At 38.7% G+C, this 12617-nt stretch overlaps 1 protein-coding gene across 4 annotated transcripts in view; it reads left to right on the top strand.

Annotated features, from left to right (window-relative positions):
* Positions 1-12617, top strand: part of CDH2 (cadherin 2) — a 213670-nt gene that overhangs the window by 24094 nt on the left and 176959 nt on the right. For all 4 annotated transcript variants that reach the window (XM_042962397.1, XM_042962399.1, XM_042962398.1 and 1 more), the window contains exon 2: positions 3988-4099. In XM_042962397.1, coding sequence (XP_042818331.1) covers positions 3988-4099 — 112 coding nt within the window. The remainder of the gene's footprint in view (positions 1-3987; positions 4100-12617) is intronic.

Genomic DNA, 12617 nt, shown 5'->3' with positions numbered 1-12617 from the left:
TGAAATGAAAATTAAATTTCAGTGTCTATATATAAAGTTTTATTTGAATTTATAGAGCTGTGTTCATTCATTTCCCATTGTCTATTACTGCTTTTGCATTGCAGCAGCAGAGTTGAGGAGTTTCAACAGAGATACCAAGGCTTGTCAAGCCTCAAATGTTTACATCTGACCCCTTAGAGAAGAATGTTTGCTGACCCCTACCTTATTCAAATAGTAGGAAAATGCATGTGATTCGCAAGCTCCTCTGTGCACCACAGAGAATGTTTTCAGGGAAAAGTTTCTGTCTTTGAACTTTTAGAGGCTCCTCATGGGTCCGGCAGAGTGATCTGTTAATGGTGAGGCAAAGCCACAGAGGAACTGTTTCAGTTTTCTGAAAAGTTTTCTTACTGGATGTTCCAGTGAGAGTTTGGTGGACTGTTTGAAAAGACAGTGAACTTCCCACTGCTGGGGGTGTTATAGGGTAAATTGACCCCCATTTTTCATGGGTTGCTAAAGAAGAGCGTGTCTCACTCTTGGCCCTATTGATGTCTTGGGCTGGATCATTCTCTGCGGTGGGGGCTGGCCTGTGTGTTGTGTGATGAGTAGCAGCATCCCTGGCCTTTAGCCCCTAAAAGCCAGTCGCACCCTCCTCCCCAGTTGCAGCAACTGAAAATGTGTCCTTATGTTTAATAATTCTTGGAGCCCGTCTTTAAGAAAACACATTCTAGAATAACAGAATGTTATGTTATGAATCCATTTTGTCTTAGGGAAGAAGAATTTAGAAAAGTGTGGCTGTTTAAGATGAATATGAAAGTCTCATTAAAGTAACATATGACCCCCATGGGTATGAATATTGGTAGTCAGCTGTTAGAAATGTGCCTTACAAACATGGTTTCAGAGATTCTCACAGCCTCCTTCTGCAGGTAGGCCCCCTTTCCTAGATGAGACTAAACAAAGAGGTTGGACAAAGGATAACATGTTGAGGACAGAAATGAAATTCCCTTCTCTGAAATAAGGTGGAGACGGAAACTCAGAAGTGAACATTCCCAGAATTACTGACGGACTTGATTCGACCTTGAGATTCCATTCCTGTGGGTTTGGATGAGGAACATGTTGCCGCTTATTCTCCCACCTTAGAGCAGATCCACCAGAAAACAAGACACTAGCAATGGAGCTAAAGAAAAGGTTGCAGTTTCCCTCTAGTCTTTAGACTTTATTGATCTCTGGGTGTTTGTGTATATACCTGCCCACTGCCCTCACCCCAATGCCCGTGTTGGAATGTGACCCCTATTTACTGCACATCGCCCATTGTCTGCCTCCGTCCTGCTGCCCCTACAGAGCTCTGTTCCTACCTACCCTACGTTGGAGCCCTGCCACGGCCTCCCTCTGCAGAAGCCTGGACTGGAGGTGAACAGGCCTACCTGTAACCCATCAGTGAGGCACAGATTTACAACACCTTGGTCCATTTTATATGGTGAACTGGAGTGTTCCCTTTAGTTGTTTTGGTTAACCCAAAGCAAAAGCTTTCACTTAATGAGTGCTGCCCTTTGCCAGGTCCAGTACAAGCGCTTGGATATTTCCAGAAGGCAAGAATGAAAATACCATCCAGTGTCCCTAACCTGATGGGTGTTGGAAGCTTGACTCCTGACTTCCACTTAGTCTTTAATGTTTTCTCTTTCTTAGTATGAAATATATAGAACATACGGGATAAGTAGGGGATAATATAATTTGCACCCATGTTCCTATGCATATCTCCACATCTTGCTCTATTTGATTTAAATTCTTTTTGAAAGAAATGAATTATTACAAATAAAATCAAAGCCACTTGTATGACGCTTCCTGACATCTTTCCTATCTCGCCCTCCCCTGGGTGGGGTAGCTGCTGTCCTCAGTTTGGTGTTACCACTACATTGTGTGTTTTTATATTCCTGCTTGATGTATGTCAATAACTTCACATTATCTTTATATTAAACTTTATGTACAAAAATGGAGTCATCAATCATGCTTTAAACATTTTTTTTTTTTTTTTTGCAAGATTCATGCTGCAGAGTGCTCTGTCTCCAGTCCGAGTTTGGAATGTTGCTTAAATAGATTTCTGAACTTACCTAAAAATAATAGTCATCCCTAGGTTGATTTATAATTAAGTTTCTCTTGCAGTCTTCCATGGATGTTAAAGAAACTGTTTGTTTGGAGATGTAACCCTGGGGATAAATGTAGCTCTAATTCTTCATTCTAATGCTGTTGCATGTTTTTTGTTTGTTTGTGTGTTTGTTTGTTTGTTTGGTAGTGGGAGAATTTTGATGGACGTTTAGTTAGTCTTTAGGTCCTGCTGTTACAACCGTGCTGCAGTGAATGTGTGAGCATTCCTGCACACATTGACTGGAGCACCCATAGGAAAGTTTCCATAGGAATATACTCACCGTGTAGGCAAGGATGTATCCACAGTCATCTCTACTAGAGTTTTCCAAGTTGTGCTCCGTGGTGTCTGTGCCAGCTTCCACTAATACGTGTGTGAGGGAGTTGGCTGCTCTGGGTCCTTGACTTGATACAGTCCTTTCTTGCACATGACAAACTGAAACTGCTAATTTGAAGGGTCTGAACTAATATCTCACTGTGGCTCCTAATACTTTTTTGCGATTAAATACTGTGCAATATTGAACAAGGTTCAAATTTACTTTTTGCTTTATTTTCCCAGATCTGAAAAGAGCAGTTTAAATATTAGATTAGTGTGGGTTTTTATGGCTTTCGTATTTGCAAAACTTCTCATGCATAATCCCGGTAGTCCTTTCATGGTGAGGCTGCGCTGTATTGCTTTGACAGCTGCTTTCAGGTCTCTCTCTTTCTGGGGCTTCCCTTCCTCCTTCCTCCCAATTTCTGATTCTCCTCACCAGTGCAGATTGCTCCTAATGCTAGCCTTGCCGATACTGCAGTCCCTCCCTCTGTCGGCTTCTGTAGGCTCTTCCTCCTCCTGCATTTGGATCCCCATCACTGCAGGGTGAAGTTTCCTATAATTAATGTCGACACTGCACAAGTGCTATTGAGCGCCGTGATGATGTCAGTAGGGCTGGAAGACATAGTGAAGCTAACTTGAAGGGGTAAGTGGATAGAACTTGGTATGGTTGAGTTTTAGTCGTGTGGGTGGTTAAAGGTTATGTGATAACAGAGAGGAAGATGGCAAGAGAGACTTTCTAATTTTTTTTAAATTTTTTAGAGTTTATTTATTTTGAGAGAAAGAGAGAGCACAAGTGGGGGAGGAGCAGAGAGAGAGAGAATCCCGCACTGTCAACACAGAGCCCAATGTGGGGCTCGAACTCATGAACTGTGAGATCATGACCTGAGACGAAACCAAGAGTCAGATGCTTAACCAACTGAGCCACTCAGGTGCCCTGAGACTTTCTAATTTTTAAGTATAAAAAGGAAACATAATTGTATTAATCTTTATTTACATTTTTAATGTATCCTTGCCAAAGTAGAGAAATATATACTTTTGATTAGTTGTTTTTTTTTCCTTGGTGCAGAATACTCTATATCCTGCAGTATGTGGTAGTTTTGTTTTTTAATTATCAGAGTATATTGAAACAAACTTCATAGCCTGGGAATTTGATGAGGATATAAAAATCTATATACTTGAATATACATGTTTCTTGAAAAGTTAAGTTGGCGGTGGTGATTTGTGGAGCCTAAAAACTATTTGGCTGTCCCCTACCCCTGGTCCACTTGATAATTCTTCAGTCACAATGACCATTTTAATGGAAATGTGTGGTCTTTAGAAGAACCTAGAATGTGTATTATTTCGATTTTACTGGACAGGACAAGTGGGATTTGTTTCTTCTACTCCAGTTATCAAAAAGATTAACCCTTTGCCCTCTACATTCTAATTGTAACTGTTCGGAAACAAAGGGGTTGTTTGTACAAGATAGCTGAAAAATCGAGGCTTTATGCCAAGTGGAATGTTTCTCGGTTGAAGGAGGTAGCAATCATTGCACACATTTTTTTCTTGTGTTGCAGGCGTCTGTAGAGGCTTCTGGTGAAATCGCATTATGCAAGACTGGATTTCCTGAAGATGTTTACAGTGCAGTCTTATCGCAGGATGTGCATGAAGGACAGCCTCTTCTCAATGGTACTATCTTAAAAGATATATTTGTACATACAGTGTCTATGCTCTTGAAACAAATTAGCCATTAAAAAGTCTCTAAATCATCTCTACTGTATAACAAGTATGAATTTTTCACAATCACTATAATGAGACTGTAGGGACTTTATTTTAGGATTACAGAAGAGCTTATGAATCTCTTATGTACATAATTGGAAGGCTCCTAATCTCTTGAAAACTTCAGAATTCTTCCATTTTTAATTTATGGCAAAAACCATTATGCAATTAATTTTTAGGTTTTTCTGCACACATTTTACTTATGTTGAAGAATACTATTTGCCAAACATGTGATTCTAATAGAGATTCTTTACAGCAAAAAATCCACTTAATATTTTGAGTTAAAGAAATACATTGTTTGTAGAAATTACTGGATAGCTAATTTAGTTGTTAACATGTGAATTTCAAATATAGACACATCTCCTATTTAAATGTGGATCAAGTTCATTGTACTTATCATGACAGTAAGTCTAGATAAAATCCGAAATAAAACTTTGAGTATCATAAACAAACTTGAAAGCCCCCCTCTTTTTTTTAATCTCTAATTGAAAGCAAATACATTTTTGGTTAGTAGTATTTTCATGGACTTATTTATCATTACATAAAATGTCATTGAAATGTGAAAGCAAAAAGAATTGATTAGTAAGTTGTATTTGAACTGTAATTCCCCCACAAATCGTGCATATCTCTAAGGCTGTTTTAGAGAGCTCTTTTTAGAAAATCCGTGCAACCTCAGCTAATTAATTTACATAAGGCTGTACCACACATCCTTAATTGAAGTGTCTCTGCAGCACTGACAAACCTTAGTGGTGTAATACTTAAGAATACCATAGACAGAGGACTTTGAAATGTAAATGGCCTCTTGGCTACTAAGGTTCTTTAGTGCAGATTATCGTTTTATTTTCATTTCTATTCTAATGTGATTTGCTCATACCTATGTGATCTTTCTGAAGTTGATTTTTTTTTAAAAGATGTCTTTCTGTTCTTGCCTTATTACCTGGTATTTTAATGAGTAAATGTTAAATTAGTCTGTCTCAACACCGAATTGCTCATCTAATGGGTAATGGTTGACATGTTAGAGGCTTAAGTCAAATCATAATTTTACTCACTATGAGTCTTGGAGTTCTTCCACACATTTGTCATTTTCTTTAAATCTTTGAATTGTTATGTGGTATCCTAGGACCTACGGGACCTGTAAATATTATTTGAATACTGAAAACAAAATGTGTTGATCACGCTTCTCTGGAATAATTCAGCCAGAGAAAAATACCAGTGGAATTTGCTGAATTTTTGCAATTTATTTCTGAGATTCATTTTTAAATGGATAATTCTTTCTATTTGTCTCTTTTCCTTAAAGCTTGCTGAAATTTGCTAGTTACAAATCAACACACCGTCTGTCGTTAGAAACCACTGATTTAAGATGAAGTACATTGGCACGTTGAATGGTTTTGAAAATGAAAGCCTGTTTTCTAATTATTAGATAATGCTGTTGAGGGTAGAAATTGGGCACAGTTGCCTGCCAGGGTCTTGTTAGTATAGCCTAGAAACTGGCTAGAGTTATGTGAAAGATTGAAACTGCTTTTGACTTTGTGCTCTAGCCATCACTGAGACAAGCGTGTATCATGGTCTCTGATAGAACTTCTGTGCGTTGGTATGCCCAACTGTTACCGTTGTTACCTCTTAGCCTTTTTTAAAAAACTGTTTCTCTCATGCCATACCATTACCTTTTTCCTTGTCACTCATAATTAATGCTAAAGGACACCAGTGTCTGAAAGCTTAAAACAAAGTTCAAGATATTGATTAGTAGAAAGAATGTTTTTGGGTGAGGAAGAAAATTGACACAGGCTTTTGTGAAATATCCACTTTTTTTTTTTTTTTAAACAAAAGTGCTGTCACCAGTGAAGTTTCCTTTGGAGAATTGTTATTTAGAAGAATTCTACATTTTTACCTTTTCTATCTTTTTGGATGTTTTAGTGGGATAATGATGGCAAGGTGCATCTATACACTGAACCTGAATACCATGCCATGGCCATGTTCATGAATTCTGTGCGCTGAAGTTCACTTACCTTACATTTACTAAATCTGAAAGGGATCTATTGCTCGGCCAACCAGAGTGATCCTTTTTGCCAGGTTTTGTGATTTATGATGTTTAAGGAAAAAAGCAATAGTCCATAAGATGCATGTAAACAGTTTTCTAAGGCATTTGCCTCCTGGCCAGTTCTACCATATTAAAGTTTACTTTAGAGTCTGAAAGCTTACAGAAATCTTAACTCCTGACTCTTGATGCCTCCTTTGATTTCTTATTGATGACATTTGGGGAGAGGGGAGCAATATGTAGAGTATGGTTTCATAGGATACATCCCTGACACACCAGACCTTGTACAAAAGTTTGACATTTTGGTGTAGAGGTGTCAAATGCTGATTATTTTTCAAACAATGAAACAGCATAATCTTTGTGAAAGTGCTTGGAAAACATGAAGCATTAGACGGAGATATAAGGTGGTATTAGTCACGTTAGTGAAGCTATGTAGAAGAAACATGAAAATGTAAAAGCTGGGCTGTTGTGTGGAGAGCATTCTCTTCTCCCCATCTGCCTTTTGGGTTTTTGTTGTTGTTGTTGTTGTTGTTGTTGTTGTTGTTTTTGCTGTTTTTGCTGTTGTGATGAACTTTATAGAAAGATTGCACCCAGGGAACTAGTTGTTTCCCTCCAGTTTCTCTCCCGGTTGTCATTGACATGTTTTCTATAAAATCATGAAGAAGACAGATGTATTTTGTGATGAACCTTTACATTTCATGTTATACCCTGTTGACTATTTCTACTCTTTTGAAGATGGTTCAGTATTTAAAAAATGACCATATAGGCCTTTGTTCTATTTTGCTAGCAAAACCAGATTTTCCTTAACTGTGCCTCTATTTTTGCACTTACAGGTTGTTTCCAATTTTTCTCTCTTACATATAGTGCTGCTATGGAGATTCTTTTTTAGAGAACTTTGATTTTTCTTTAGGGATATTTTTTAGTGGGATTTATGCTCAAAAGTAGGATTACTAGGCCAAAGGGAATGTAGACTATTGACTTTTTTTTTCTTTTTACATTTTTGTAGGACTCTTCCTTCCAAGGCTAAAAGTATGTTAGTTCTTTGCTACAGCCTCATGACCATTTAATTTTATAATATTTTTCATATTTCTGTTTCCCCTCAAGTGAAGAACATTCCTTTTTTATCCTGTGGTATTCTCTGTGTTTGCCTTTGTAAATTAGGATCAATTTTAAAATGTTGAGGGACTCATTTTTACCTTGCATTTTCCTGTTCCATTTTAAAAGCATTTATTATCAACCTCCCTCATTTTACAGATAAGCAAATTGGAGCTCAGAGAGATTATAGGCTTTTCCTATGATTATACAGCTCTTTAGATGGTTAGCTGGAGATCTGGAATTAGAACCCAGGTTTCCTGATTCCTAATTTAATTCTGATGATGGCGATGATTAACAAACAAAACAAAACATTATGGTATAACCCAGGAAACAATGAGAGCTAACAACAGCTCGCCTAACTGGCCAGGTGTCTTGTGACAAGTTTATCTTAGACCTGGTCTTCTTTATTTCCACTCGCCTCCGTGACTTATGTGTTACTAGACATATTTGGGAATTGGTGACTATAAGGCAAACAAAGCCCCCATAATTAAAAAATTCACTTCAGTTATTGTCACCATTGGTATTTTGCACACACCTGTTTACGAGCAGAAAAATTTAGGGCTTTGGAAAATAATATTTAGTCTTTAATATTTAACTTCTCCTCCGCTGAACTAGAAAAATCTCTTGTGGTATCACATTACCCGGAAATAAAATAACTGCAATCATAAATTTTCATTTTGTCCCCAGCAGAGTATCTGACACTATGAAATAACCACCCCATGACATTACAGAGAGGAAGCAGGCTGTTTTTAGTATGGATGTCAAGAGTGATTTTCCTGTGTGTTGTGCATTGGTGGTCTGCATGTTTCGACATTTCACTAAGTAAACTCCTCCAACTCTGGTCAACATAAATAGCAACCTGCAATTACCGAGAATATTTTCAGTAATCCATTTATACTCACCAACTCTGGGCAGGACATGATGATTATTTTCAAGTGGAGGGAATTTGATTTAGATTAGTTTACTTACTGATTGAGGCTTGTCTGCATTAACATGCTCTGAGGAAGCTGTAATGTATGGTATCTTTAGATAACGGTACTAAAATACTTTTTATTAGTTTAGCAAGGCTTTGCAACTGCACTACTCTTTTAATAACGTGAGTATTTTTGTATGATATGTGTTACTGAATGGGGAAGCCATCTTTATTTCAAGTAGTTTGCTGTGTTTGAGGCTTGTGTTGAATTGTTATGAAAACCTAGGCGCTGTTTTAATTTTTTTTTTAATTTTGGTACATATTTTTTTGTTATTGAATGTGAAGATGTTTTTAAATATTTGAAAGGTAGGCTTATAAATATCTTATTTATAAAGTGGACCAGTCCCTTGAACTTAGATTTCCAATGGTTGTGGGAAAAGGCACTAAGTACTGAGATTGTTCTCTGGGATATTATGATAAACTCCAAGGAGCTACAGATGAAATGCAGCCACGTAGATTGTTAGGGGTGGGGACCTTGTTTTAATACCATGTGGCGGTAATAAGATCAACGTAAGAACTAAGAAATTTCATCCTTGTCTTCATCATATCATTGGGACTTTATGTAAGACTTGGAATTTTTAATATCCCTTTTGATGTATTTTAGATCCATCTTAATGTTATGCTGCAAACCAAGATAAGCCAGTTTGGGTGGTCACTTTTTGTTTTTTTTTTTAAATCCTTTACAGTTATTTATAATCTTCAGTAATTTAGAGTAGCTGAGGCCTACTGTCTCAAACTTGCAACTAGGACTGTGTTAAAGAAAGTAAGTCACAGTTCACATATGCAAACACGCTGGCAAGCAGGCACCCAAATGGTTTAAAATCTGTCGTCCTAGGAGCAGAGAGCCCCTTTCTCACTGTCCTTTTAGGCTCTTGAGTAAGCATCTAGAGAGGAGTAGAAAATATACATGAGAAATAAGTAAAATTTACTGTATGTTAGATGGTGTAAATGCTATGGAGAAAAATAATGCAGAGAAGGGAAATAGGGAGAATGTGTGGTTCTGCAGTTTAAATAGGGTGCTTAAGGGGAGGCATCACTGCATAGAAGATAGTTGAGTAAGAACTGTTGTTGGAGATGCTCCTAGAAGTATAGCTATCTGGGAAAGAGCATTCATACTAGAGCAAACATCAAGTGCAAAGGCCCTGAGGCAGGAGTGTTTTTAGAATGTTGGCAGAGCAGCGAGGAGCCTGTTGTGATCTGTTTGTGGAGAGAGGAAAGGACTGAGCAGTAGAAGGTGAGGTCAGAGGAGGTTAGACCAGGTATGGGTCACATTGGGTAGGGCCTTGTTGACCACTGTAAGGACTTTGGCTTTGACTATAAGGATATAAAAAACTATTGGCTTTTAGCCCAGGAAAGACATGATCTGACTGACAAAATAGCATCATTCTGGCTATTGTGCTGAGAAAAAACAAAGGGGATAGGTGGGAACAAGAAGACCACTTAGGAGACTAGTAATGTCAGTGAGAGAAGATGGTGTCTTGGACCAATGGGGTAGCACTGGAGTTAGGAGAAGGGGTTGGATTCTGAATATTTTTTTTTTATTTTTTTTATGTTTAATTTTTCAAAAATGTCTATTTTTGAGAGAGAGAGAGAGGGATAGAAAGAGCATGAGCAGAGGAGGGACAGAGAGAGAGAGGGAGACATAGAATCTGAAGCAGGCTTCAGGCTCTGAGCTGTCAGCACAGAGCCCAACGCGGGGCTCAGACTCACAGACTGTTGAGATCATGACCTGAGCCGAAGTCAGATGTTTAAACAACTGAGCCACCCAGGCGCCCCCTGAATACCTTTTTTAAAATGTGTTTTTATTTATTATTTTGAGAGTGAGAGTGAAAGAGCACATGCGAGCGAGGGAACGGACAGAGAGAGAGGAGAGACAGAATCCTGAACAGGCTCCATGGAGCCCAATGCAGGGCTCCATTCCATGGCCTGAGCTGAAATCAAGAGTCAGACACTTAACCGACTGAGCCACCCAGTGTCCCTCAGATTCTGAATATTTTTAAAAATAATTTATTGGTGTGAAATTAATATAAACTAAAATTAGCCATTTTATTTTTATTTTCATTTATTTATTTATTTATTTATTTATTTATTTATTTATACATACATTTATTTATTTTTGAGAGACAGAGAGAGACAGAGCGTGAGCAGGGGAGGGGCAGAGAGAGAGGGAGACACAGAATCAGAAGCAGGTTCCAGGCTCCGAGCTGTCAGCACAGAGCCCGACACGGGGCCAGAACCCACGAACCGCGAGATCATGACCTGAGCCGACGTCAGATGCTCAACCGACTGAGCCACCCAGGCGCCCCTAAAATTAGCCATTTTAAAGCGAATCATTTAATGGAACTTAATACATTACAATGTTTTGCAGCCACCACCTGTGTCTAGTTCCAAATCATTTTCATCACTCCAAAGTAAAACCCCTTATCCATGAAGCATTTTCTCCCAACAACTTCCTCCCTGACCCAGTTCCTTAAACCTTTTGTTATCTGGCTTTTTTCACGTAGTGTAATGTTTTGGAGGTTCATCCACAACACAGCATGTGTCAGTAGGACTTCCTTATTATGGCCAAATAGTACTCTCTTATATGTATGTATGTACGTGTATGATTTACAGTCTGTCTCTAAACTATGTAACTATTTACTCATTCATTAGTTGGGCTTTCGGGATGTTTTCACCTCTTGGCTATTGTGATTAGAGCTAGTGTGAGTATGTGTATACATATGGGTTTTTTTTGTTTGTTTTGTTTTGTTTTGAGTACCTGTTTTCAGTTCTTTGGGGTATATACCTGGGAGTGGAATTGAAGGGTTATATGGTAATTCTGTGTTTAACTTTTTGGGGAACTGCCAAACTATTTTGCATAGCACCTGCACCATTTTGCATGGCCACTAGCAAATACACCAGGATTCTGGGTTTTGTACATCCTTACCAAAACTTCTTATTTTCCATTTGTTTCGACTGTTGCCATCCTAGTGGGGGTGAAGCGGTACCTCTTTCTGATTTTGATTTGCATTTCCCTAAGGACTGCTGATGTTGAGCTCCTTTTCGTGGGTATCATTTGGGTGTGTTCTTTGGAGAAATGTCTATTCAAGTCCTTTGCCCATTTTCAAATTGGATTGTTTTCTGTCTTTGAGTTGTCAGAGTTCTTTATATATTCTGGATACTAGACCCTCAATAGATACATGATTTGCAAGTATTTTCTCCCATTCTCTAGGTTTTTTCACTTTCTTGATAATGTCCTTTTATGCACAGAAGTGTTTAACTTTAATGAAGTCCATTTTTTTTCTCTTGTTGCTCTTGCTTTTTGTGTCATTTCTTAAGAATCCACTGCAAAATCCAAGGTCATAAAGATTTGCTCCAGTGTTTTTTTCTAAGATTTTTATGGTCTTAGCTCTTACGTTCATGTCATTGACCCATTTTGCGTTAATTTTTGTATGTGGTGTGAGATTAGAAGTCCTAGTTTATTTGGATCTCTTTTGGAACTCTTGCCAGTAGAGCTGGCAAGAGTTGATGGCTTGGGTGAGTGGTGGGGAAACAGAGTCAAGGATGACTCTGTGATATTTTGTCTGAACCCTGGGAAGGATGTTAGCCACTGTGATGGGGAAGATCAGGAATTTGGTTTGAATCTGTGGAGATGAATGTCAGAGATGTCAGGGGGATATTTAGATGTAGGTTTGGGGTTCAGTGGAGTTAGCTAGGCTGCAGCATGGGGAGTCCTAAGTGTGTAAATGGTAAGTAGAGCCAAGACCCAGGCTGAACTCACTAAGGATCCCCGTGTGAGGAGGAGAAAACCAAGGAAAGTAAAGAAATGGTTTCATATCAAGAATTTGAGCACTCCAGTGTTAGGAAGTCAGGATGAAGAGGCAGAGTGGAGACTGAGAGTGACCAGGGAGGTAGGATAAAAATCAGGGAGGTGTGGTGTCATGTGAGGCACGTGAGGAAATGTTTTAAAGGGAGGGCTTGATCATCTGCGTCTGATGCTACTGTGAAGGATCAACTTGGATGAGGACTGAGAATTCACCATTGGTTCTGCAACATGGAGTAACTGGGGTCTTCAATTTGGGCGTGGTCAACAGTCAGGTGGAGGCAGGATGCTGGATACAGATTGAGTTTTCCTTTAAAAGGAAGAAGAGAAGTTGGGTGGTGGTTGGAGAAAAAAGCAGGGTCAACCGAGGATATTCTTTTTACAGAAGGGAGTGACAGGTTTGCAAAGGGACAGCACAGGCTCCAGTAGTGAGGGGAATGGCGATGGTGCAGAAGAGAGGAGCTAATTGCTAGGACAATGTCACGGAGCAGACGAGAGAAATGAGATCAAGTGGGACTTAGAA

This window comes from Panthera tigris, chromosome D3, assembly GCF_018350195.1.
Source record: "Panthera tigris isolate Pti1 chromosome D3, P.tigris_Pti1_mat1.1, whole genome shotgun sequence".
Classification (NCBI taxonomy): domain Eukaryota; kingdom Metazoa; phylum Chordata; class Mammalia; order Carnivora; family Felidae; genus Panthera; species Panthera tigris.
This window is presented reverse-complemented; position numbering and strand designations above follow the sequence as displayed.